This window comes from Bipolaris victoriae (assembly GCF_000527765.1).
Source record: "Bipolaris victoriae FI3 unplaced genomic scaffold scaffold_108, whole genome shotgun sequence".
NCBI lineage: Eukaryota > Fungi > Ascomycota > Dothideomycetes > Pleosporales > Pleosporaceae > Bipolaris > Bipolaris victoriae.
The window spans coordinates 19,554-46,195 of record NW_014575284.1 but is presented as its reverse complement, the minus strand read 5'-3'; the positions used below and the strand labels follow the sequence as shown (position 1 = coordinate 46,195).

General features: G+C 49.9%; 10 protein-coding genes across 10 annotated transcripts; 6 read left to right on the top strand and 4 right to left on the bottom strand.

Moving 5' to 3' along the window:
• Positions 1-1,148: 1,148 nt before the first annotated feature.
• Positions 1,149-3,701, bottom strand: COCVIDRAFT_41362 (glycoside hydrolase family 16 protein; the record flags this gene model as incomplete). The annotated part of the gene is made up of 4 exons (XM_014696998.1): positions 1,149-2,218; positions 2,688-3,373; positions 3,427-3,482; positions 3,531-3,701. The coding sequence occupies 4 exons, from the start codon at positions 3,699-3,701 to the stop codon at positions 1,149-1,151; spliced, it is 1,983 nt and encodes a 660-aa protein (XP_014552484.1).
• A 739-nt stretch (positions 3,702-4,440) lies between these two features.
• On the bottom strand, positions 4,441-5,070 carry COCVIDRAFT_110148 (hypothetical protein; the record flags this gene model as incomplete). Its single annotated transcript, XM_014696997.1, has 2 exons — positions 4,441-4,560; positions 4,795-5,070. 2 exons carry the CDS (start codon positions 5,068-5,070, stop codon positions 4,441-4,443), a joined length of 396 nt encoding a protein of 131 aa, XP_014552483.1.
• Positions 5,071-7,482: 2,412 nt separating this feature from the next.
• On the top strand, positions 7,483-11,417 carry COCVIDRAFT_41359 (hypothetical protein; the record flags this gene model as incomplete). Its single annotated transcript, XM_014696996.1, has 11 exons — positions 7,483-7,552; positions 7,606-7,747; positions 7,799-8,077; positions 8,130-8,246; positions 8,300-8,624; positions 8,674-9,035; positions 9,094-9,242; positions 10,035-10,370; positions 10,427-10,611; positions 10,665-10,915; positions 10,964-11,417. The coding sequence occupies 11 exons, from the start codon at positions 7,483-7,485 to the stop codon at positions 11,415-11,417; spliced, it is 2,670 nt and encodes an 889-aa protein (XP_014552482.1).
• A 465-nt stretch (positions 11,418-11,882) lies between these two features.
• Positions 11,883-12,503, top strand: COCVIDRAFT_53984 (hypothetical protein; the record flags this gene model as incomplete). The annotated part of the gene is made up of 2 exons (XM_014696995.1): positions 11,883-12,042; positions 12,109-12,503. Coding segments are annotated over 2 exons (555 nt in total), but the record flags the coding sequence as incomplete, so codon positions are not given.
• Positions 12,504-12,823: 320 nt separating this feature from the next.
• COCVIDRAFT_41356 (hypothetical protein) lies at positions 12,824-14,605 on the bottom strand (the record flags this gene model as incomplete). Its single annotated transcript, XM_014696994.1, has 2 exons — positions 12,824-14,491; positions 14,552-14,605. The coding sequence occupies 2 exons, from the start codon at positions 14,603-14,605 to the stop codon at positions 12,824-12,826; spliced, it is 1,722 nt and encodes a 573-aa protein (XP_014552480.1).
• A 420-nt stretch (positions 14,606-15,025) lies between these two features.
• On the top strand, positions 15,026-17,536 carry COCVIDRAFT_41355 (hypothetical protein; the record flags this gene model as incomplete). The annotated part of the gene is made up of 5 exons (XM_014696993.1): positions 15,026-15,041; positions 15,226-15,293; positions 15,920-16,925; positions 17,176-17,277; positions 17,370-17,536. The coding sequence occupies 5 exons, from the start codon at positions 15,026-15,028 to the stop codon at positions 17,534-17,536; spliced, it is 1,359 nt and encodes a 452-aa protein (XP_014552479.1).
• An 875-nt stretch (positions 17,537-18,411) lies between these two features.
• Positions 18,412-18,573, top strand: COCVIDRAFT_110209 (hypothetical protein; the record flags this gene model as incomplete). Its single annotated transcript, XM_014696992.1, has 1 exon — positions 18,412-18,573. A coding segment is annotated over one exon (162 nt), but the record flags the coding sequence as incomplete, so codon positions are not given.
• A 1,634-nt stretch (positions 18,574-20,207) lies between these two features.
• Positions 20,208-22,391, bottom strand: COCVIDRAFT_41354 (hypothetical protein; the record flags this gene model as incomplete). The annotated part of the gene is made up of 6 exons (XM_014696991.1): positions 20,208-20,960; positions 21,014-21,574; positions 21,632-21,854; positions 21,919-22,074; positions 22,122-22,211; positions 22,273-22,391. The coding sequence occupies 6 exons, from the start codon at positions 22,389-22,391 to the stop codon at positions 20,208-20,210; spliced, it is 1,902 nt and encodes a 633-aa protein (XP_014552477.1).
• A 747-nt stretch (positions 22,392-23,138) lies between these two features.
• COCVIDRAFT_110229 (hypothetical protein) lies at positions 23,139-24,527 on the top strand (the record flags this gene model as incomplete). Its single annotated transcript, XM_014696990.1, has 2 exons — positions 23,139-24,054; positions 24,190-24,527. The coding sequence occupies 2 exons, from the start codon at positions 23,139-23,141 to the stop codon at positions 24,525-24,527; spliced, it is 1,254 nt and encodes a 417-aa protein (XP_014552476.1).
• Positions 24,528-25,817: 1,290 nt separating this feature from the next.
• Positions 25,818-26,273, top strand: COCVIDRAFT_41352 (hypothetical protein; the record flags this gene model as incomplete). Its single annotated transcript, XM_014696989.1, has 1 exon — positions 25,818-26,273. The coding sequence occupies one exon, from the start codon at positions 25,818-25,820 to the stop codon at positions 26,271-26,273; it is 456 nt and encodes a 151-aa protein (XP_014552475.1).
• Between the last annotated feature and the right edge of the window lie 369 nt (positions 26,274-26,642).

The following is a 26,642-nucleotide window of genomic DNA, read 5'->3' as shown; positions in this document are numbered from 1 at the left end:
GATCCGGCTCTAGATTTAGCGCAGCAAACTGCCACCATGCTTGCCTTCTTTGGAACGCTCAAAGGTGAGACCATACCCTCCCATGCCAGAGGACCGACGTTGACTAGACCGAGTAAACAAAATTCTAGACACTCGAGCTTTTCTAGTTTTTGAGCGATTACAAAGATTTTACTTGACGCTCAACGTCGTATCTGCCTTGCTTGCCGGGCTCTCGTTGGCCGTGCTCACGTTCGATGAATTCCACCCTACACAAACAGCCCTCATTCGAGCCGCCGAGGGACTGGTCTGCAGCTCCGCCCTGACCTCCATAATATCGGTTGTGGTAGCAACTATGCTCCTGTTCAAATTTGAGGGACGAGATTCTGCCGATTGCATGGTCACCACTAGTGCTCTTAGATGTGGCTATTGTGGAGTGCCTTTTTGGTCTCACGTTGTGGTATGCCGGGAAGAACAATCGATGGCGGACCTCATTAATGAGCACGCAATCAGTACTTCTTTTAGGATACTGTATCTGTATTTCTATATGGATGTGGTTTACTATGAGCGATATCGGAGGTTTAGGACGAGACGAATTACGAGCAACTACGCAGACGCAGCGCACTGCCGACAACTAGTTTACTTCCTTGTACTAGGAGTATAGTGATAATAAATAGAAGCACCTTTCGCGTTAATATTGATAGCTCTGAACAACGAAGTGCCTCTAGTCCATAGACTAGCTATGGGGCTAATACTACTAATCTAGCTTTAGTAGAACTAGTTTCTAGGGGTAAGGAATTATTACGTTAGGGCTGACCTTACAGACGGTAGATAATGTGGCACGATACGTGATCGAGCTCAAAAGATCAGAGGGGCGATCCGCAATCGAGTAGATAGAAATAAGCTGATATTTGATCGCTGCAAAGGATTGATTAGAGAAGGTGCCTATCTACATACGAAAGAAAATCGCAACATATACTATAAGGTAGTCACGTGATGCTACACCACAATAACAACGGAGACAAACGCATAATTTGAAAAACATACAAGCATCAATTTACCCCACAGGTACGATAAGCCAAACGTTTTTTATCCATCGGAGATTACAATAATTCTTGAAAAACAAGAAGAATACAAGAGAATAAAAGAAAACCCCCAACACATGTCCATAACTACGATTTCTGAAACCAGCGTAATCCCTCAACCTCCCAGTACGCCTCGCGAAAGGCATCTGGATTCCCCCTAACATACTCCTCACAAGTCTCCACACCCGTCTTCGCCGCACACTCCTCATCCCACACTTTCCCCGCCCACTCACCACAAAACGCCGTGTTGAACACAATCTTCATATCGACAAAGCGCTCGCTGAAATCGCATCCGGAGCCGCTGAACCGCGCCATGGGCGGACCCCAGGTCGACGGATCCAGCGAGGTAACAGCCGTGTCGTTCGACTGCGAGAAGTACTCCGTATACCCAGGTGAATCGCGAGGAAAAAACCAGACCGAGATACTCGATTCGGTCCACTCCATAGCATACACCCCACCCTTCGCATCGTTGAACCCCGTGCCATAAGACGGAGCCCGCGCCTCACCCATATCCTCCCGCACAATCCCCATCTGCACCCTCTCCCCGCTATCCGGCGCACGAATCGAGCATCCGGCATTCTTTCCTTGGCCGGGGGCATCAACATCGCAATTCCGCGTCACCATTGTCCCCGCGAACTCGCCCGCGCCAGCTCGATCCTCAACCACGCACCCCGCTGACGTATGCAACGTCACCACATTCCCCTGTGCTTCATTTACTCCTTCGAGAATATCAATTTCGCCGCCTTCGGGCCACGTCTTGGACGCAGATAGCATCCAAAATGCGGGCCAGACCCCGCATTGCGACGCGGGCATGTGTCGAATGTCGGCAACTAGTAGTCCGCGATTCCAGCTTTTGTTGCTCTCGAGGCGCAAGGAGGCGCGGCCTGAGGCATCTTTGGTGGTGTGGTCTACGCCGAGGTAGATGGAGTTGTTTGGGGAGAGATAGCCGAGGAGGGAGGCGGAAGCAGCGGAGGAGAGGTTTTGGTATTGGACGAAGCCGTTGGTGGGGTCCGGGGAGGAGAAGAGGGAGAAGGAGGGGAAGAAGTTTTTGGAGCTTAGGTCGTCGGTGAGGGTGTATATAGTGGTGTTGGTGGTATTGGCGGTGGGCGTGGGGTGTGCGGTGGTTAGGAGGGGGAGAGAGAGGACGGCCAGGGCCGCTGCAAAGAGCTTTGAAGAAGACATGGCGTGTTTTTGATGTTGCAGTTATTGAAATGGTTCTATGCTGTTGCTGAGTCCTCTTTTGGCTCCAGTATTACTGTTCAAATGAGTAGGAGAAATGAATCAACATTTGTACGGGTTGATTTTGGAGACGAAAGGACATTGTGATGCGAGGATGTAGGAATTTTACTGGTTCTCATTGACGGTTCACAACAGCTGTGTGTCTTTTTATTGTCTTGTTCATGTTTTGTAGCAGTGAATGTGGCACAGTGATTTCTGTTCTCGACACACCTTAGTAGGCGCTTTGGAAAACATAATTTTGATTGAGATCGTCAAAGGGTTTGATTATATTGATATGTACCGCCGTTATACCAACTAGTTCTACTTGCGCATTAGCTAGCTATTTCTCAGTCACCCAAGAAGCACTCACCAAATACCCAATACACACTGCCGCACTCCCTCAACCACTCTTCTTGCTCTTCGGCACGATCTTGAGCGAAAAGTCCACATGCGGTACTCCCTGATGTATACTGCTCGTGCTCACAATATCAATGTCTCCACAAACATACTTCTCGACATTGTGCTCTGTCAAGCCTCCGCTAACCTCGACAAGGAACTGCTTCCTATCGCCAACGCCACGACCCCACTTATCTTTCAAGTCCTTAGCAGCTACTTGGACGCCCTCGGGAGTAAAGTTGTCCAACATGACGATATCAGCGCCCGCGGCAATCGCCTCGTCTGCTTCTTCAAACGACTGGCATTCGACTTCGACCTTGATTGCAAAACCACCTGCAGCCTTGGCAGCCTTCACAGCGTTGGTAATGCTTCCCGCAGCGACGATGTGGTTGTCCTTTAGCATCGTCATGGCGCTGAGATCAACGCGGTGCGCGTCCACACCACCAACCAACATTCCATACTTCTCCACGAGACGGAACCCAGGCGTGGTTTTGCGGGTACCAGCAAGGATGTTGGGGTATCCCGCGCCACGCAAAAGGGTCAGTAGGCGATGACTCTTGGTAGCGATACCGGAGCAGCGGGCAAGCGTGTTGAGAGCTACGCGCTCGCCGAGGAGAAGGTGGCGGACGGGGCCGCGGACCGTGGCGCAGTGAGTAATGGGCTGGAAGGACGTGCCTTCTTTGACATGCCATTCTACACTGACAACATGTCAACCCCCAGTACCGAGCATTGTGGATAGTGGAGGACTCACGTGCAGCCTAGTTGACGGAACACTTCATCGAAAAATGGCACGCCGGCTACTATGCCCTACTATCTTGTCAGCAAGATGGATATCTAGAGGATGGAATCACTTACCTCGCTCTTGCCTAGTAGCTTCGCCTCCGACATCTCCTCCCCAACCACGAACCCGCCATAATCAAAGCTCGGCGTGTCCTCCTCGAGCCATTCCGACACAAGCCTCTTGTACGTTTGCGGTAGCAGATGCGCTACCGCGCCATGTGCTGGAGCGCCCTCAGATACCTGCATATTTTCGAGTTCGACTTGGTATGTTTGGAGGCAGCGGGAGCTCTTTTGCCTTGCTGGGGGTTGAAGGTGGGCATCCGAGATGAAGGTTGTCGGAACATCCGTCGGAACCAATGTTGCTTATCGATAACGTAGTAGCTGCCGCCACTGAGCGGCCGCGCATCGGTCTCGTTTTTGATGGCATGTCACGTGAGGACTGGCAGGTGATGGGTGATTATGAAAAGAGCGTATTCTTTTTTAGGTTGATATTGTGTGTTGGATATGTTACCAGAGATGTAGCGAGTTTGAATCATTGCCTTTCGTTTCACGTCTAATTCATCTCATCGCATATTGTACCATCCAATACCAGCCGTCCTTATGACTTCGTATCGACCTCAAGCTTCGTGAATACTTTGCCGTCGTCTTGAAATTTTTGGGATCTATTCAAGCTTTGTGGGCTGGATAAAAGGTCATGGCAATCTATGTTTTGTAGATATCACAGTATGCAATAAGGGATAAAGTCGGCTCAGAGTACTACTGAAGACGTACATTGCAATCACATTGGCATCTGCCTCTCCTCTCATCTATGTGAATTCTAGTCTCCTATATATAAATCAGTGAAGACGGAGAACATTGACATATTATCAATCAGTATCACTGCACAGTCCGGAATAAGTTCACATGCAACTCATGAGTAGCTGCTACATAACGTATCAGTATGCACAAAACGAGATCTAGTGATTCAATTCGCGATTCTCTACTATTACGAACAATTTGCTAAGCTTACTGTAAGACTGGGGGCAGCAATATCGTAAAGGCTGACCGCAACAGGTGCATTCCTGAGTTTGGCGACGCTTGCTGGGTTGCTTCGGACCGTGAATAGCTGCGCCAAGTCGCCGGTAGTTGTGTCAGTCATTCTAGACCAAAGAGAGAGACTTGCCATTGTTCTAGACGATCATGGATCATAGCGCTTTCGACTTCGTATGCAAGGCATTGGCACGCTGCTCTTGCACAGCCCCCGTCTTGGAATTTTCGTCGAGTTAAACATTTATCCATACCATTTCTAGAGTTCTGACATGTCCGACCAGGGGTTTGTGCAGTTCTCTGTTGGATTGACATTTCTCAGTCTAAGCGCCGGCACATAATTGCTGTTGTCAGACAGCATTTCTTCGTCACTTTGGTGTGCACCTTCATCTGTACCTTCGTCGTCACTTCCGTCGTCATCCTCGTCGTCACCATTGTAGTCAGAATCAGTAGCGTCGCCGGAGCTTACTGATATACTCGAAAAATCACTTTCAAAGTACATATCAGGGCTTGCGCCCTCGCTGTCGCTGCCGCTCTTTGGGCTCATGCAGCGGTTGCAGTTTTCTGGTGTCGTAGTGGTGTCTGGCATGTTAGTGGGGCATTCGTCTCCGTCATGCTTGTGAGATACAATAAGTCTAAGATGACCGCAATTGTAGTAAATGATGTGTATTACCGACATTGTGAGGGGTAGATTTGTCTGTTCGCTTGTTGTAGTTGATGGTGGTTGGCTGTATGATATAGCCCATTGGTCATCCAGGGAATCTTTTATAGGCTTTCAATCAGTTTCAGTGTGCATTCATAGCTAAAGCAAATTTTTTATTAGGCCCATGAGGTTGGAGTTGTTCATTTTGCGTACGTGTTGTGAGTAGTAATTGTGCAAACTCACTCAGACACTGCTCTCTCACTGTGAAGACTTGCTGAGACTCGCTTCTTGCTCGCATTATCTCGCAGATCCGAAGAATCATTCTCAATAGCTCTCCAATAGTAGCTCAACGGCCATCGTGACCAATCTGGGAGCCAAATACGAGTGCAAATGTCCAAGTGCAAGGAAGAAGCTTGATGCAGAGTGCCAAGGTAATGCTCCGAGAAATCTGTGGAGATGGCCAAGAGTAAGAAGCAGCGGAGGGCGACAAGACCACAAATGTAGATGTTTCCCGTCGGTAATCCGGATGGTGATGGACGAAAGGAGGAGGTACAGGCGCTGTATGGGTGGATACTGATAGCCAGGACTGATGCAGCGGTTGTAGGAACTCTTCTGGGTTGCCGGAAAACGTACCACATGAAGAAACAGGGTGAGGGGCGAGCAGAGCATGTGGGTGTCGCAATCGAAGCCAGGTAGTGAGGGTCACGTGACGGAACAGCCGCAACCGAGGGTATTGCAAAGGCACCAACAATGATCAAAGCGTAGTCTGGGGTCAAGGAGGTGCCGAAACCAAAGCCGCAAGTCGGCCATCCGAGCCAGCAGAGGCCGCCAATCTAGCAGGTGCGTTTGTGTGGAGTCCCATGACGGTCATTTCGTAATTGTAACAAGTATCATGGCTTTGGGCGTTTCGCGCTAGATGTGTTGTGAGGTTGTTGGACGCCCCTTTGTAGACGGCGTTACTAGGCGTAGCCTAGAATTTGTGGCTTTTGCTGCGGAGAGTCTCCGGAGGCCCGTATACATGTGTACACCGTATGATTTTGCAATATCCGTGCTGCTAGGGGATTCTTGGGTTTAAACTTCAGAGTGTCGGAGTATTGTCTTTGCCAAGAAGGTTGAGTGTCGGGAGATTTTACTTTGGTGATTACGGGCGTACTCTACGGTAGCTAGAGTGGTATGATGCATGCGATCAGCATAAGACTTTCCCAAGATGGCAGTGACGGCTTGGCAACTGCTGTTTCAGGTGTCTAAGGAATTCGGGCTCGTTCACTTTACTTTTACGCATTTGAGACGATGAGGCTCTAGGAGAAGCAGTCGACGATCCGGCACTCGGCCTCATTGAGCTAGTAAAGTCGGCTGTATCCGAAAATCTGACTGCACTGACATGAGATGGCAATCTGGGGAATATTTGGGTAGGCAGGCTTACTTACATGCATTCGTGCGGCAAGATAAGCGCAAAAGTAGGGCCGACTGATATCAAAACGTTCGTATGCTTATGGGTCTTTTTAAACAACATACATATATGAGCTTGCATAATCAGGGACATGCAAGTTGAACAAATGCGTACATAGATACGTACCTACTGATATTGTCGACGGGCTTGGAAATGAAGGGCTCGCTTAGGACATGGCCTAAAGAGCCTGTGGGTAAATGCAAAACTTAGCAGGCACACATGGACTTGCTTAGTAGCAACGGCGCATTTCCTCAACACACGCCCAAGAAAGTCGACTTGGTCACAAGGATACACCATGGTCTTACAGCCAGCAACACGTGCGGCAATGGTAGCTGTTGGTCAAAGGCTTGGGTACCTCAACTGCCGGGTTCGCCACCAACTAGCACAAGGTATTGACGACAAAATGTCGTCCCGCTCTGCCAAGCACAGCGCCATTCCTCCCCGCCATCGGCTCAAATTGCACGAGTCAACCCCTGTCGGCCAAGAGTCGCCCCGCAAGTTGTCAGCCAAAGGGAGGTTGGTTTGCAACAATGCGGGCCGGTATAGGGTTGTTGTATCGACTCGGTTGAATCCTCCCCCGCTGGAGGCGCATCCGGCCCCCGTTGCCGCCAGCTTAAAGGGGACAAGAGGATTCAAGCTAAGTATGTTCTGCCTGCCCTCCCTCTACGAGCAGAAACCAAAGCAACTGCCGGCACCCTTTTCCTGTTCCCGTGCGACGCCTCATAGCGCCTCTTGGACCAAGACGCCCGTCGGCCACAGGATCCGTCGTACGACCTTATATGGGCATTGCTCTTCCCCAGATTCTTTTCCCCAGACTCTTGGATACTGTGGGGCGACAGCAAGTCGACTGAGAATTTTTTATTCCTCTGACTGGACCACTGGCTGCCATATTTGCCTCCTCCCACAAGATGGTGCAACCAATCAGTGCTATGGATGAACGCTCCCCTGCCGAGATTGAAAAGGGGCAAGACATTCTTTGTATGGCTACTCGTTTCTGAAGCGATGAGGAGATGCTAATGAATTTCATTCAGACGACGAGGCCAATGGAAGCGACAGGTCCACCGAAGGCGAATTTTCCTGGACCCCTGAGGAAGAAGCCAAGGTCCGACACAAACTCGATCGCGTCATTGTACCACTCACGACGTTTCTGTACTTGCTGTGTTTCCTCGACAGGTATGGAGTTTGCACTCTACTGTGAGGAGTTGGCTACTAATTTTCAACCAGAATCAACATTGGAAATGCGCGTATCCAGGGTCTGGGCAATGACCTGAACCTCAACACGGGTGTGCGGTTCAACTGGGTCACATCCATCTTCTACATTGTCTACATGTTTGTCGAAGTACCCAGCAACCTCCTTCTCAAGAAACTCGGCCCCAAGTGGTACCTGCCTCTCCTCGTGTGCGGATTCGGCTTCGTCTCGCTCTGCACTGCCTTTGTGAACAGCTTTGCCGGCTTGCTCGTGGCCAGAGGATTCCTGGGTATATTTGAAGGTGGTGTCATGCCGTAAGTATTACCTGATGCGCATTCTCAAAGTTTATTTGCTGAGCCATCGCAGCGGTCTTGCATTCTTCATTACTTGCTTTTACAAGCGCAATGAACTTCTCTTCCGTGTCGGCATCTACGTGTCAGCAGCCTCCATGGCTGGAGCCTTTGGTGGTCTCCTTGCTACTGGGTATGTATTCATTTTGCGATGAAATTTCAAAACGGGAACTGACGTGTGATAAGTCTTGCCCGTATTCCTCCATGGGGCGCATCAGGCATGATCATCCATACCTGGCGAAACATTTTCTTCTTCGAGGGACTTTTCACCGTGCTCGTTGGTCTTGCCGCTCCTTTCGTTATGCCCAGTAGCCCCGACGAGTGCTGGTTCTTGAACGAGCGCGAACGAATGATTGCTTCGAGGCGACTTATCCAGCGGGGTGGAGGCGACGAGAACGAGAAGACGCAGCCACACCACATCAAGAGGGCTGTGATGAACATCACCAACTACTTCTGCGCCTTGGGCTTCTTTTTCATCAACATTACCGTCCAGGGTATCTCTCTGTTCATGGTAAGTTTGTGTGTTTCTAAGTGTGAATGACTTGCTGACATTGCACTAGCCCACTATCCTTGCCGATCTTGGCTGGACTGCGACAAAGGCACAGCTGTACTCTGTACCTCCGTACGTATGTGCATGCGTAATTGCTATTGGTATCGCCTTTATATCAGACAAGACGAACCGTCGTGGAATCTACCTGGCCGTTTTCACGCTTCCTGCTATTGCTGGCTTCTGCATCATGCGCTGGGCAACTGACCCCTCGACTCGATATGGCGGCATCTTCCTCATCACGATTGGCGCTTTCCCTGGAGGTCCTGGATTCCTTGCATGGGCGGCAAACAACGCCGCTGGACCTGCCGTCAGATCCGTCTCTACCGCTTACGTTGTTACTCTTGGTACCGCTGGTGGTATCGTGGCAACTTGGTATGTTAAATCACCTTGCTGCGTGCCTGATCGACTCGAACTAACGCAAAAACTACAGGACATATACTCGCTCAGATGCGCCCCGCTACCCAACTGGCCACACCATCAACCTCGCTGGTCAAATCTGTGTGTGCCTGCTTGCTGTCTTCGGCATCGTCTACTGCAAGTGGGAGAACAGGCAGCGTGACATGGGCAAGAGGGATCACCGTCTGCAGGGCAAGACGGATGCAGAGATTAAGGACCTGGGATATCGGCATCCGGAATTCCGATACATGCATTAAGCGTGTGTTTGGATGTACTGACTATGGAAAAATGACTTCAACGCGCTGTCTATTTTTTTTTCTTCGCTTTAGTCAATGTTAGCGTAATGGCATGAATAGGCGTCAGACTGGGAAATTTCAACCTTTTCCCTTGCATTCATGTGTAGATTACGTGACATGATGCGTGTGGTAATTATTCATGAAAAGTATTTGGGTAATGGTACATTGTTGAAGTCATCTTCTCTGGCCAGGCTCCATCTACTGCATACTTACATACATACATGGAAACTCGACAAGTCACGTGGGGGTTGTCGGTGCGTCATTGGCTCGTGCGGAAAATGGCGGCATCACGCCGTGCATGGCGGGGCATGGCGGGGCAGCGAAGAGGAAAAGTGAAGAGGCCCAAGAAAGCCATTGAGTCTGCGGGTATAACATATGGCAGCGCGTCGATTGGAAGAGTGCAGCAAGCAATGCTGCTGGACCACACTGGGCGCGCCCGTAACAATTCCTGGGTCAGCAAATGCCCGGCCAGCTTGCCTGCAATGAATCCACGGCACGCAGCAAATATTTTTGTTGGCCAAACTATGTGACTAACTAACCCGCAACCTGGCCAAGTCGGCTTCTCCATAAGCAGATTGAAAACCCACCAGCCGCCCCGTCGCCTCCTCGCCTGTCTTTTGTTCTCCGTTTCTCACGATGACCGTCACCGTCGTCCTCGGCGCCCAATGGGGCGACGAAGGCAAGGGCAAGCTCGCCGACATCCTCGCCCACGAGTCGCAAATCTGCTGCCGCGCCCAGGGCGGTAACAACGCCGGCCACACCATTGTCGCCAACGGCATCACCTACGACTTCCACATTCTGCCCAGCGGCCTCGTCAACCCCGGCTGTATCAACGTCATTGGCAGTGGCTGCGTCGTCCACGTCCCCAGTTTCTTCAAGGAACTCGAGGCGCTCGAGAAGCACGGCCTCAACACCGATGGCCGCATCTTCATCTCGGACCGCGCCCATGTCGTGTTCGACGTGCACCAGATGGTCGACGGCCTCGAGGAGGTGGAGCTGGGTGGCGGCATGATTGGTGAGCATCCGGCGACCATGTTTGCGCTTTTGCACAGTGCTGATGGCGTGACATAGGCACAACAAAGAAGGGCATCGGCCCAACTTACAGCACAAAGATGACCAGGAGCGGTCTGCGTATGTGCGATTTGTTCGACGAGGCTATTTTCGAGGAGAAGCTCCGGAGGCTGGCCAATGGCTTCCAGAGACGCTTTGGTGATCTGCTCAAGTACAACGTCGAGGAGGAGATTGCCAGGTACAAGGTGGGTAGTCGCGTCGCTGATGTACATGACGAATGACTGACGCTGTATCAAAGGGCCTTCGCGAAAAACTTGCTCCGTATGTCGTCGACCAGATCCCTCTACTGGCTTCGGCAAAGGCCAAGAATGCGAAAATTCTTGTCGAAGGTGCCAACGCGCTGATGCTGGACATTGACTACGGCACATATCCCTTTGTCACATCGTCAAACACTGGTCTTGGAGGTGTCATCACAGGTCTTAATCTCGGATGGCGGTCACTGACCGAAGTCATCGGCGTGGTCAAGGCCTACACCACCCGTGTCGGATCGTAAGTTGAATACCCTGGCAAAAATTGAGCAGCGTCTGACTTGAGAAGTGGTCCCTTCCCCACCGAACAGCTCAACGAAGTTGGCGAGAAACTCCAGCAAGTCGGCCACGAAGTCGGTGTCACAACCGGCCGCAAGCGCCGCTGCGGTTGGCTCGATCTTGTCGTCGTCAAGCACTCGCACGCCTGTAACGACTACACCGCCATCAACCTGACCAAACTCGATGTCCTCGATGACTTTGCTGAAATCAAGGTAGCAACATCATACTCGTACAAGGGTCAGACACTCGATGGCTTCCCGGCCAACCCCGAGATGCTTGCCGAAGTCGAGGTACACTACGAGACGCTGCCTGGCTGGCAGAAGCCGACAACGGGCGTCACCAACTGGTATGACTTGCCCAGCCAGGCGAGGAGTTATATCGAGTACATTCAGAACTTTGTGGGTGTCAAGGTAAAATGGATCGGTGTTGGACCTGGGCGCGAACACATGATTACCAGGGCGTAGGTTGGAGTGTTATTGGTGATGCGGAAAATAAAATAAAATAAAGACACTCTTGGCAAAGGAAACATGGTGACAAAAAAAGCTTCTTAGAAATAGAGCTAGACCGAAATGCAGTCATTGACCCGTTGGATGTCGAGAGAATAGTTCACATGACGGTTGGAGCTAATAGCAGCAATATAGCAGCACCCATGTTGCTCTATAAAGATTGCGGCTGGGAGAGCGATAATTACTTCCGAAGCGGCGTAAGGCCTGGTTCGGTACTGGTTCGCGCTGCAAGTGACAAGCGATCATCACACTTCGACGACGTCATGTACCAGGAACACCCGGCAGATCCAATCAAGCCGCGGGAACCATCTGCAACTCTAAATGTTACATAAAACGGCGGGTGTCCTTTTCTCGACGACGCGTCCTGTTTGCGCGACTTCTTTCTCTCTTTAAGCAGAATTAGAAGCAGAAAGACAAGCAACCATGAAGACTGCGTTTTTGAGTGCAGCAGCACTCCTGCTCTCCACTGCAACCGCAGATGTAGCCCCGGCCTTTCCTCTCCCCGGCGGTCCAACCAACCTAACCATAACCTACAACAACAACGACACGGTTTCTCCTCAGGGAGAGCTCCTCCCACGTCCCGGTAACCATCTCCCCCATCCCAAAAGCATTTAAAAAAAATCTTCCGAAAACTAACGCAAAGGAAAAGTAACCGCCCAGGCGCCCTCCATCTCGGCCCCCCAACTCTCCTCAGTCTCAAATTCGGGCCTCTACCTCCTCTTGATGATCGACATCGACGTGCCCCGAAACAACACTCGCGTCCCCTTGATCCACTGGCTCGCACCCAACATCTCCCTCTCATCCTCCTCCCTCAACATCCCCTCCCCGAACCCCGTGCCATACCTCCAACCCTCGCCCCCTGTAGGCGACATACCGCACGCCTACAACTTCATCCTCTTCGAGCAGCCAACCGGGTTCCAGGTGCCAGCGCGGTATGCGGGGCTATCGAGTAACCGTGTGGGATTTGATGTGCGGGCTTTTGTGGGCGAGGCGCGGTTGGGCGGTGTGATTGCGTCTGGGTGGTTGAGGGTGCAGAATTTGACGGGGGTTGCGGTGCCGACGGCGTCTGGGGCGGGGGCTAGGCCGAGCCAGACGGGGTATACGGGGCCCGAGAGTAATGAGGGGGGGAAGGTGGTGTTGGGGTGGATGGGGGTTTTGGGGGTTGTTGCTGCGGGAGTTGCGGGGGTGTTGTAAAATAGATAGGATGAAGGAGTATATATAAGGAATGTGGACGTTGAAGAGTGATGGGATGTGATCAATTAATCTACTTACATTATAAGGGAAAAAAGGAAAGAGAAAAGAGAAAAGAGAAATCGTCTACATCGTTACTCACATTTCTATCAGAGACAAGAAAAAGGAAAAATCTACGCAGCATTCGTCTTAGCGGCAGCAGCAGCAACAGCTTTAAGCGCAGCGGGCGCATCATCCCACGGCATGACCAACTCGACAAACCTCATCTTATCCGTCTCTCCACTCGAAAACTCCTCGTCTGCAAACAACTTCTCAACCTCGTCGCGCGTCTCAACACGATACGTCAGTACGCTGCCCTCGGCCGCACCAAACACGTTTGGAATATCCTTGTACTTCCACTCCTGAACATCATTATACGCGTCTTCCCAGCCGTGAATCAGACGCTCAATCGTATACCCCTTGTTGCAAATGACAAAGATGATGGGAGCAAGCTTGTTGCGGATCATGGTCGAGACTTCCTGAGCGGTAAGCTGGAAGGAGCCGTCACCCGTGAAGAGGATGGTGCGCTTGATGTTTGATTCGCGGGCTGCGAGGACGGCGCCCTGGCAGGAACCCGTGGCGTAGCCGATGGAGCCCCAGAGGACCTGGGATATGGCTTTTACGCCTGCGGGGAAACGCGTTTCCCAGATGCCGAAGTTGGAGGTGCCGGTTTCGGTGATGAGGATGTCGTTGGGCTTGAGCCATTGGCCGAGTTTGGGCCAGAACCAGGCGTGCTTGATTTTGTCGTCCGAGGACGAGGTTTCGGCGTGGGGTACGTCGTTGTTGGGCTTGGGGCCGGATTCGATGTTAAGTTGGCCGAGTTTGGCGGCGACCTTGGACAAGACGCCGTTCATGCGTACGTTGGGGTACTCGGAGTAGCGCACTTTGCAGCCGTAGCTATGCAGGTCGATGGTTGTGAGCTGCGACATGCGGATTGTGAAGCCGGCAGTGTTGAAGTCGGATTTGATGGCGCCAATGCTGAGGACGAGGTCGGATGACTCGACGCGTTCGCGGACACCGGCGTTGGATCCGTCTCCGGCATATACACCACCGTAGTTTGGAAGCGTCTCATCTACTGCGCCCTTGCCCATTGGCGCGACAAAAGTTGGGATTCCAGACTTCTTGACCAGCTCGTGTGTCTCCTTGAGGGCACGATGGCGAATGGCACATGCATCGACCAGAATAACGGGGTTCTTTGCGGCATGAAGAGACTTGAGGACTACATCAACTACGTAGTCTTCGGCTTCCTGGTCGTTGGGCGGGTATTCCAAGTCAAGAGGTGTGTTGAGCCTGTCACCGTCGACTTTCTTCGTCACCATGTCGCTAGGCAGCGAGATGTAGACTGGTCTTGATTTGAGATAGCATTCGCGGATGGCATCGTCGATCAGCATGGCCGCCTCGTGCTGGTGGTTGAGCATGGAAACAGCACATGAGATTTCCTTTGACATGCGCGAGAAGACGGTAAAGTCGCCGTTTCCGAGCGTGTGGTGGAGGAGAGCGCCATTCTTTTGCGAGACGGTCGATGGGTAGCCAACAATGTGTACAATTGGCACATACTCGGAGTAAGCACCAGCAATGGCGTTGACGGCTGAGAGCTCTCCAACACCGAATGTCGTCACGAGAGCAGAGATGCCTTTTACTCGGGCATAGCCGTCGGCGGCGTAGCCAGCGTTCAGCTCATTGCAGTTGCCGACCCATTTCAAGCCGAGCTTTGGGATGTAGTCGAGAGCGACAAGGTTGTAGTCGCCAGGCACGCCGTGGATTGATTCGACGCCAACTTGCTGCAGGCGTCGGAAGAGGTACTAAGCAGTATCGCCGAATCAGCTACTAGCGTCAATGTCATACGACGATGTCGCACTCACCTCGGCCACATCAATGGGATTTTTGATTTCCTGGGAGCGCAGATCCTGAGCCATGATTGCCAAGATGTCAATTGGGACGAAGCTTTGGCTAGAGAAGTATTGGGTTTTGGTTGGAGATGCTTGTGGTGAGTTTGTTGTTGGGTGCGGCGCCCTTTAAAGGTTTGCAAACAGTTGTCGCTGCAGCCATGAGGTCATGTCCGCTCCTTGCCGGCCACGGTTTGTTGGGCCTATGGTACGAATGCGTTGGGTGGGTATGTGAATAGCGCACCACTGTAGTAACGCGACGTGCAGACTACGCGCTGTTTGTCAGCTCAGATGGCGTGAGCAGATGCTTTTGTGCGTTGGAGTCGCATGGCCGGATGCGTGCTGTTGCAGTCGCTTGCGACAGAATGCTGGTCCGCGTAGCCACAACCGGCAAGCATTTCTGCACATCGCCTGACTGGACGAAACAAACGCCGACGTTGCGAAAAAAGCATGGCGATATTATCTCGCGACATGTCTACTTCATCACGGTACAGCTTAGCATGTGTTGAGATTACTATAAATAGTTACATCCATAAGCTGCTCGACACCCCAGCTGGTCTATAACAACAATATGTGATTGGCTTACCACAATACTGCACATTTTCACCAGCAAATCCAGACCCCAACCCTAATTGCAAACACACGAATAGTCTTTCGATTTGCACTGGAAAACATCCGCACTTTGCGTATAGCATATGTCCTTCTTGTTGGTTCCTTGGCAGCATTTTCCAGCGTGGTTATGTGGCCTATTCCTAAGCCACCAATGGCAAACATCAAGGCGGCTGCAATCGAAGCACCGGCAAGGTAGATTGGCCTGCGACCATATGTGTCAATTGTAGCAAAAGCCACCATTGAACCAATCATCACGGCGACTTTGAAAAAGACCGTCCAGGAGAACAGGTCAAACGTCCCCAAGCTTCTGACGAAAATTGTTCCATATTGTGTAACAAAGGCACCACCCGTAAACTGGCTAAAAACAGACACTGCAAGTGCAATGTGGAGTCTTCACTGTTGGTTGTAAATTGTTAACATCCGGTTATATCTCAGAGCTGCAGTGACATTTGCTTATCCCTTGAGCAGGTCAGACCACGATCCAGTGGTGACACGATCGAGCTCAATCGAAGCTACCAATTGCGTGGTTTCAGCATCGGCATCGTATCCTTTTACTGAGCTGTAGATATTCAGGAGACTCTTGGTCGCTTCATGATTGCGATTTTGACGAACGAGCCAGCGAGGGCTCTCGGGGATAAAGTAAGACAAAACCAAGCAGAGGCCGGGAAAGACCCACATGGCACCAACCGGCATCTGCTATGCGCGATTACCATGAAGTTTGGATGTCCTAAGAGTGATGAAGGAGCAATAGGCCTTGTATTTATGTACAAAGTGTTTGTTGGCGATGAGGCCAAGTGGACGAAACAAATGCACGATCAGTATGGCGAGACGGTTCGATTGGGTCCCGATCGACTGACCTGCACTACTCCACAAGGTTGGAAGGATATCTCAGGTCACAGGACTGGAGGCCGACAAGAGAACGGCAAAGACCCAAAATCAGTTCTACCTGAACATAACGGCAAGTATAGTTTAGCCACAGTTTTCAATGTCAAAGAAAACCCGAGACAGAGGAAAGTATTTACCCATGCTTTCAGCGACAAAGCACTTAAGCTACAAGAACCTCTTATCCGCCAATTTTTTGACAAGCTAATCGGAAATATCACCAAAGCAATTTCTAATGACCCAGAAGTCCGCTTCGACGCCGTCAAGCTCTATAATTACACGGATTTCGACATTATAGGCGAACTTACATTCGGGGAGCCACTTAGGCTACTAGACACGTCGGAATATACACCCTGGATCTATGCCATCTTTTCCAATCTGAAGAGACTTGCATTCCTTCGTTTCAACTTAGAGTTTCCAGAATTTGGAGCAGTAATAAGAGCCCTGACACCACCAAAAGTCATGGAAGATGCGCGAGATCACTTTGAAGATTCCGCAACTCGAGTCGACAAGCGTCTTGCCAAGGTTACTAAGGGCGACAAACCTGACTTTTGGGAGCTTGCTCTCTCGAAGAGGAAAGACTACCTAACCCAAGGTCAAATGTATGCCAATTCCTCTACATTTATGATAGCTGGGACAGAGACTACCGCAACTCTCATTAGCGGATTAACTTCCTTGCTTTTGAAACATCCTGATCAGATGGAGAAGGTAAAAGAAGAAGTGCGAGCTTTGGCTAAAGAGGATTTAAGACTTGAAGTCTTGCCTAGACTACCGTACCTGAGTGCTTGTTTCGAAGAGGCTCTGCGTGTATATCCGCCAGTGCCTACCACCTTATTCCGCGTCACACCCGCAAGCGGTGCTGATATCGATGGCAATTGGGTTGCCCCAAACGTATGTATCAAATATTTTATCGAATACGGGTGGCTGCAAGATCAGGACAAACAAGGCTTGTGAAAGCAAATTGGAAAATCATGGAGCAAACCAGATGATGCTCAAAATCTAAGAACCATTCTGACATGTACACATACAGACGCGCATTGTGATGTCAATTTATAGCGCAGATTACTCTGAGCGCAACTTCAAAAACGCAAAATGATTCGTCCCAGAACGGTGGTTGCCAAATACGGGGTACGACAATGACCGCAAGGATGCCATGCAGGTATTCTCTGTCGGCCCTCGAAACTGCACTGGAAAAAAGTACGTCATCCGTATATCCCTTTTTTTCATGTCGCATGGCTATTTTGGAATGTCATGGGGGAAAGTCACTAATAAAACCGTCTTTCTGGCCTTTCCTACTAAGAAATGCGCATAACATTCGCCACCGCCCTTTGGAACTTCGACTTTAAGCTGTGCCCACAATCGGAAAACTGGATCGACCAAAAGGTGTTTGCGCTGTGGGAAAACCCCGAACTCTGGATGAAGCTCCAACCGGCTCAAAGAAAGACCAAAGATGATTCAGAATGCTAATCTGGGTTGGATCTTGGCTCTCGTAGAAAGGATAAGGATGCTAGCGTGCGAAAATCAGATTGCATGAATTCGCCTTTAGGGGTGACATATGCAGGCACTGGTCCGATCAATGGCCAGCAGCCTTGTTTGCTGTATGATGAATAATTGACAGCTTTCCGTACCTCGATAATGGGCAGATTTCACTCATACCTCTTATGGCTGTTTTGTGTCTAGACCGTGAATTTGGATAACAACTCACCAATACATAGTCACAATGAGTATGCTCCAAAGCAGCGGTTTTTGTACGGCTGAGACATGGCGGAATATGGGATCGTACCGAGAGTCATCAGAGTGAAGACACCGATTACACTCGACGCCAGCTGTTGAATCAGTCACCCTTCCATGGCCGACGTACCGTTTCGACAGCCCCATCGCCAGCACGCCTCAACACGCGCGCTTGCAAAAGAGTTGGGCCAGTATCAGGGCCCCCTCGTGGAGACAATCTCACGCTGCCATGCCCTTCACATGATGCGCACGCACCACACCATGACTGCAAAGGCCTCCATCACCCAGGCCTGGCGCACGTTCAGGAACCAGAGTCAGTGCCTGAGGATATCTGAAACAAAAGTTTTCCCATGATGACAACGGGGCTTGTTCAACGTACCGAGAGTGAATATGGTTGAAGTGGTTGTTGCTCACACTAGTCAGTCTTATACACGCCTCTATTCATATGGATCTTCCAACTGTGCCTGCGTACAAACACTTGTAATAAAAGACCCCTACTCATGATTTGTATCACTTGTCTTATTGCTGGACTTTCAATGGTGCTGGCTCGTTCAAACTAAGTGCGCAGTGGCAACGGAGGCTGCAAGATTTACGGACGTGTGTACTAAGGCAGCCACCCAATCCGCCGTCCCAATGACATTCACCTAACCAGGCCGTTAGAGATTAGCGACGTTGGAGATGGGGGCCAAGAAAATGTCACCACTATGACTCGGGAGGAATTCCACCAGCCCTGCCTACCAGGATACTATCCCGCCCCCGGAAAAAAAAGCTGAGTGTGCGTAAAGTCCTTGGATTTTGCCAAACAAGCCTCATGCTGATGTCGCGCAGAAAATAACGACATTTACTAACCAAACAATGTACTTGTGTTAGCATTCGGACTGTAAAAGCCAGGGGCGCAAGGTAGCTACTACAGCTTCAACACAATCCAACAAAGTAAGCGTATCACGTGCGACTATTATGCGAGGCTGGTGAGAGCGAAGCTGAAGATCCTTGAGCGGAGACAGGCACGGTTGTGGGGAACAGGGACCGCGCTAAGCTAGATCGCAAGTGTGGCTGCCTTCAGCTGAACCCAATGGTGACCAGAGAATGCGTCTAGAAGTATACCCCGCTGCTAGTTACTACTGTGCTTCCGCCACTTTAATCAATCTCCGGGGCTGGTCTGTCGTTTAGTCTAGATCAGGGGTAAACATGAGTTGATTGTTATTGAGATACGAGATATTCAATCCAAAGACAGCAAGTGCATGGGGCCGAATGCATGTGTAGTCACAGACATGCCAACTCCAGCACGGACATGCATTTCTATTTGGAGGTACCTCCATGAAATTGTTCGCATTGCTCGGATTCGATACAAGCGAAAGGTTTCCAAGTGAGCATAAAAGGAGACTGTTTTCCCTTGTTTTTGTGGCATCAACTCGGGCAACTTCCAAACTTAACCGCAGCATCACAAGCATTTTACAAGTACGCTTCCTAAACCAAACATCCCTCCAATTTTCAGATTTTATATCTAACCTATAGTATCAGCTTTCACTGGCCGTCACAATGCATCCCAAGTTCATTCTCAGTCTTCTCGCAACAATCACTGCCACTGCATCGGCACTTCCGACTTCCGATGCCGTAGAAGCCAAATCCCTCGAGGCTAGAGCAATTGCTAGGTGGAACGCAAGTGGTGGATGTCTCACCAACTGGAGTGGCCGATGCAATGCTGCATGCAAGGCTGAGGCGGCAGGACATAAGTGCAAGGGCAGCATTGGTTCGTCCATTGATGGGGCTGGTTGTGGCATATTCAAGAGTAACTGCAAATGCTCCTGCCAGCTCTAGGGAGTTCGTAAACGCTTAGGGAACTGGATTTATCTATTCAATACTCTGAGCTAGACTCTAACAATATCAAATCATCACAAACCTCCAATCAATGCTACCTCCATCCAATCTCTGATACTATCAACTACCCAACTAAGCTTCAAGTATAATCAAAGAGCTACTCTAGAAAGTGCAAAGCTGTATGGGGTATGAAAAACAAATTCGATTCGAGTTGAAATTTCTTATAGCACAAAGAATTGGAGTGCTGTGATTTTGCTTGATGCTACAAATTAACTAGCATACTATACACGCCTTCCCAACTGCAGGCCTCTAAAATTTATTTGGCTGGTGTCGTTATATCAGATCCTATGCTTTTCGTACAAATGGTCCTTGATGTCACAGAGCTCTACTGCAGACTAACAATGCATAAGAGAAAGAGTCAACAGATGTTTCCCTATCTATATACTTATACGAACCTAGATCTAGGATTTTAATAACATCATATAAGTCATGCTAAATGATACAACCCATCATTATCGTATATATGTAACGCTCCGGATGCACTCTTTCAAACCCAAAGATACTTCGAATCAACTTCAGTATACGTCTCCTAACAATCCTCCAAGATAGTCTCGTAAGCTTTACGAGAGATTGTGAAAGTCGGCCCATTTGGCATAGCACCTGGTACGCGTGGAAATACAGAAGCGTCAACTACACGAAGATTGTCAACACCGTGTACTCGGAATTTGGAGTCGACGCAAGATGTACGGTCCCCGGCTGGGCCCATGCGGCAACTGCTTGAAGCGTGGTGACTGAATGCTTCATCCATGAGGGCTTGATGCATCTCAACTTCTGGGTTCGGCGAAACAACCGTGTAAGGCAATCCAATATCGTCGTGGGCACGCAATAGAAGATTGACACCCTCAGCTAGAGCTTGCAAATCCGTGTCGGCATTCTCGGCAAAGAAGTTAAAGTTGATCTTTGGGGCTTGTCGCGGATCCTTGGACTGAAGGCGCACGGTGCCGGAAGGGTTGGCCGTCTGCATCTTTACTAATGAGCTTCCCCACATATCGGGGATTGGTTGCCTTTGAGAAAAGCCGGGGTAGAAGCCAGAATCACCCCAGCCAGCAGCGCTGAGGAAGAAGAGATCTGCGTCATCGTCCCAGCTAAGGCTGCTTCGCCAAGTCAGGAAGAAAGTCCCGCCTGACAACGAGTAAACACCAGTTCCATTTGTGCTCCATTCAACAAAGCATGGATCTAATTCGTTGAAGGTCCTAGTGCAAGAGATGTTCGCAGCCTCTTGCCATGGAACCTCAGCTCTTACGTGCACAGGGGTTTCATAATTGTCTTGCATGAAGTTGCCCTGTAGGATCGTAAGCCAAATTATCAACAACGTGATGTGCATGCGAGACTTACCACTGCCGGTAAGTCGACAATGACCGGTATTCCGTGCTCCTCTAATTCCTCGCGCGGCCCAATTCCGCTAAGTTTCAGGATCTGAGGAGTGTTGAAAGTGCCTCCTGATACAATAACCTCCTTCTTTGCGCGAACGGTCCGAACATCATTCGCTTGCTGCGATGGATTGTACCTGCGGTCCGCTGAGTACAATCCTTCTCCAACCATATACTCCACACCGGAAGCTTTTGGTTTACCATCACAGTCGTCGAAAAGAACTCTTGATGCCAGAGAATGGAGACTAATCGTCAAGGGGTATCCGGCTTCGACCACACTGTTGAGATATTTCCCAATGCTACTCCTGCTGCCACTAGTAGGGTCGATGGCTAGCGGTAGCAAAAACGTCAGGTTGCTTGCGTAGCGGTCTGCATCGATTCTGTTGATGTCACGGACAAGCAATTCGGCCAAGTGCTGAACATTTTCCGGTTCGATACCTTCAGTCTCGCGAATTATGGACGACACAAAGCGAGCCACGTTGTCTGATGTTATTCCAGTTGTGACCAATGGGTTCATCATACTGGACTAAATGTTTCGCTACGCGTCAGCGGCAATTACCAGTGTGGGCGACACGGGACTTACCACAACAGGACCATCGAATCCATGTCCAGGAGTACCGTGCGGTACATATGTACAATTCTCAAGCTCGATTAGATGCTTGCGCATGTACTCATGTCCCCAAGTCTTGTCTCCAGTGAGGTTGGCGATGTAATCCCACTCGTTATCGGGTGCCCATGCGAAGTTCATCGCATTGACTTGCGAGCTACCGCCAAGCGTAGCACCTCGAGGGTAGAGGATACCCAAACTACAATTTCACGACGCATCAGCCACACATTGAGGAAATTCATGGGAAAAAAGGGTATACATACGGAGTTGAATCTGCGGGAGGTTCGAGACCTGAGTAGTACGATCCATTGCTCCTTAGATACGCGTACTTTGGATCACGTCGGGCCTGAGTCTCGTTCGCAAAATGCTCGACGAAGAAGCTCCATGAGTGAGGAGGAGATTCAGCAGCAACTGAGTTCCTTTGACAGTTATTAGCATGGCGATGGAACCCGGAATGTAAACCTACAAGGATGGGATTTCCTCAACAAGTGCAGTTGTGTTGTCGCCCCCTGCTTCGATCAGGAATACAGAGTATCCGCTTGTCGCTAGATTAGCACTTTTTTGTTGGTTAGTACGAATGATGCAGTAAAACTTCCTGAACAAGCCTAGTGACCTACGCAAGGGATCCTCCGCCAGGCCCTGAACCGATTATCACATAATCGTACTCGACACTATCCGTGTTTACGGCAATGGCACAAGCCGCAAGAGCAGTGATAGAAGTCCACGTCAAAATCATTGTCGACGCGAAGCTAGAGATTGGAAATTGAACCCTCTAGCGGAAAGGAAAAGATAGAGGATGATAGGAAAGTGTGAATGAAGTGCTCAGAAATTGACCTGCGATGATAACCTTCTTCCAATGCATCTCTTGACTTAAGTACTTTGATTCTTTCTTCTCTAGAGCCACCAGTCGGCAACACACAACAATCATTCTTCGTGGCTGTACAGCCTCAAGTAGTAAGAATCATAGCCCCACGTAAGATCAGGTACTCCTTGGAGACAACAAAGTGGCATCTCGACGTCGTCAGCGTGCGGTGGTGAAAAGCTGAGTAGCAGTTCACATTCAAGCTGTATGTCATACCTATTGTGCACAGCTCCGCCTTGTTCTTCTTTGCAAGGCGCAATCCTATACATAGTCCATAAAAACACTACCGATGCAGATTATGCCACTGCCACTCTCACTTGAGATGCACAAGGCTAATCGAGGCTTGGCAGCTTCCTGAAATGGACAGCAATGTGGGCGTTCCTTTGCTGCCAAGTTGATCCCTGCAGGGTAGAGAATCCATGCGCCTCATCTTACTTGCGCCACAGCTCATCCAACCGCGAGGCGATATCTTGCGCGTGTTGCATCGCCAAGCCATCCTAGGCATCCACATATGTATTAATTACCGGCAGGCGCATCGACCTTGGCCCTTGATTTTGAACTAAAAGAGCGCCCTGGGTCGGAAACGGATAGCAATTTGGACCACAGTACGAACACCTCGACATGACATCACAACATGTACAATTTGACTTTATTATTTCCGACCCTGTGTCGAACCCTAAGCCTGGGAAAAGCCTACAGATCAGGAGCCGATGTATGTTGGGCAGGAATAAGCGCGAAGGCTCAAGAAGAACGCAGCGAGAGAAGAGAAAGATCGCGAATGAGATGATACCAAGTGTTCCGTCAAATAGAACACCCCGTCGTGCGGCTCCTCCCCCTACAAAGCCTTTGATCAAGGATCTCGTGCCAATCCGCTTTGCTGGGCGCGGAATTGATCCAGAGGCCGAAATACTTCTTGCTGATGCATTCGCATTTAACTTTCTCGCCAATGACGTTACACCTCTGGAACGCTGTACCAATCTCGACTGCCTTGAATCCGCGTGTTTCTCCTGGCTTTTTACCGATACGACTTTTCTACATTCCATCCTGTGCGCGAGCTACGCCATCAAAGACTTCAAGTCTCCCCAGTCCAAGGGCGGTCCGGGCGTTCAGACGACATTCCATCTCCAGGCAACCCTGTCGTTGTTACGCGTCAAAATGCAGAAGGCGTTCGCACACCAAGACGAATCCGTCCTGCGAGTCATTATAAACCTCACGCTATTGGCTATTGGGTTTGGAGATTGGGCCACAGCAGCCACACACCTTGAAGGCTTGCGTGGAATCGTGCAGCTTAGGGGAGACGCCGCATTCCTCGAAGAGAGGCCAACCCTGCATTTCAAGCTCGATCGGATTGATCTTGCATGGTCTCTCGCCTCTGGCCGAAAACCTTACTTCATGCAGCCTGTAAAGTCATGGGACTGCCGCATACGATGCCCATACCCGACTCCGCCTCCAAATCTCTACCAACCATCGGCAGCCTGGGACTATCGGATTTTGAATGTCTTCAAAGATTTTCAAAACCTTACATTGATGATTAATCGTAACCGCCTCAAGTTTGTTATAAATAATCCCGAGGTCTGCCGACCCGATCTTACTTCCCTCCAAACACGTCTCATATGCCTTGCGGATGTTGTTACGCAGCCAATCGAGGAACTGGTCCGTCTGGCTATGTTAGCCATGTTGACTACCACATTCCAACTTCCAGGACGTAGGATACCGTATACCTGGGTGGTCGAGCAGCTGAGAACAATGTGCATCACTGCAGGTAGTGAAATAAGACAAGACAAGAGTCTACTTCTCTGGGTTTTGCTCACCGCTTCCATTACAGTAGCTAGGACACACGACACCTGGATACGAGATGCATTGAAGACTGCTGTAGCTGGGCTTGAATGGGAAGACGTTCAAGCGCATGTCTCGAGAGTAATGTGGATTGGGCTTGTACATGATAAGCCAGGCCAGAAGGCATACGAACGACTTAGTCAGGCGAAGTCGAGTCCTTGGCCCACTAGCTAAGTATGTGCGTCCCGTGGCAGAGTTATGTATAGTAAGCATATATCCAACAAAAATTAAGTAGCCGCCTTGAATATTTATTGTGACCGCACACTGTTCATGTGAAAGGATGGTTGTGGACAGATGTGCTCTCATTAGTAGCTATTAACAGAGTCAGAGAGGTACAAGGGTCGTGAAGCGAACTTTGAATATCCTTAGCACCGATCTAACCGTTGTTAAAACTACCTATGTTAACTTAAGACCAACCCTGCGCGGGTACATAGTCAATTCACTATTAGCAGTGCGATGGATCGCCTAACTTGTGGGTTTACGCTCGCCGCTAGATTATCGTGCTAGAATAGTTAGACGGTTGATTTGTCAAAGTCGTTTTTCCAAAATTTACTTGCAGCTATTGTGCCCGTAGAGTAAGCTTTAGTTGTACAAAGTACGGCTTTGTAAGTCGCGAATTTGCAAAAAGATACGTATGTAGTGTCAGCAGGAACAGGTAAGGCAACTTTGCCATCACGATGTGTGTAGCTGAGCTAACAATCACAACCGGAAATGAAACTGCCTTGCTGTCAGTTGCGCTCAGCGGGTGCGCCTTGAGGTGCGCAGTCTACAGATGCTGTGGTGGGGGGGCCAAATTTCTGGGGCCAAAATCAGCTGAGTTCTGCGGCATGCTGATGGCAAATATCGATGGGTATTGAGGTGTAGTCCATCAGTTCATTATTGGGCGCGGGTGCATTGTCGCCCTTTCAGATGCGTTGAAGCCTAGGAGGACTACGGTCGGCCTGATGGTAGCCTAGTTTCTATGTCAGCTCAGTCGGCATCCAACATGGATGTTTCACCGTGTGGGGCTGTGCAGTATCTCTTTCAACATGCGGTCTCGCTTGAACCCCTCTCTTATTGGCTAAGATACTTGCTATCTCTACATCACCCTCCAAGCCCTCTGTTAGCGTGCATATATTCTTTCGACTTTGTTTCCCTTTTCTGCCATCACCGCTCCTCCTTTTGTATTATCTGTCTCAACCTCAGCTGTGGCATAATGCACTGCGGTTACGAAGTAAGTAGATAACGAATGCTCAGCCTCAAATATCATGCATAAATGGAGGACATCCACCCAAGCCAGACCTGAGGCCCAAGTTCGTCTTACAATACAGTGACAAGATAACTTGTTGGTTACTGTTAGAAGAGATCTGAATCTTTTACCTTACTATCAGCTCTACACATCTTCCGACTTATATAACAATCTCTTCATCCCAAGCACCAGAAATGCCTTTTAATTTCACGGAATATGATGAAGAGTGCTCCCAAATGTCAGTAGAGAGGCTGCGACTGGAATGGAACCACTACACACGCCTTATCACCGGCTCGGCGACTTCAACGACCATATCCGGACTTGCAGCACCTTTCACCGGGGGCATCAGTTTGGTCGGTGTTATGATTGGATCTACAGGCATCCACAATGCTCGAAAGAAACGTGCCATCATCGACTGCCATCTTGCTCGTTATGAGGAGCAGCACAAAACTCGTGTGCGAGACGTGGTAGGATCAATGGCCTTCAGCGGCGCTCTAGGAGTGGCAACGCTCGGTGTCGGATCGATGGGCGCTGATGTAGCGCTGACAGAAGGCATACTTCATGGAGTCTTGGATTCGACAGATGGGACGGAAGTAAAAGTTGCCACTCATATTGTTGCGGATGGAGTTGGTTTGGCTATCGAGCACAAACATCATGAGAAGTTGAAGGCGGAAGCAGAGAAGAATGCCTAATTTTAGAGGACTGATAATTGAATGGCAAGCGCTGCTTATTTTGTATTAGAATGTTAGTGTTAGATCATCTTCCCTAAGTCCGGTTACAAGATCTGTTCTCTGCGAAACTAAAACTAATCGCGCAAGGTCTACTTTAGACGAGACAGGGCTAAGCGTGGTACAACAGTTCGCACAATGTCCCCAAACCGTCAGCCAATTGTGCAAGCGAGTGTACATACGGGAACCTGAAGATGAATCTATATATGACGTACATTGTACGCACAGACGATATACTTACCCCGCATTCGAAGTAGCTGAATGTGTGCAGGCCCCAGACGCGGCCCATACTACGCTACATCACTAGCAGTGTGGCTATCTGTGAACACTATC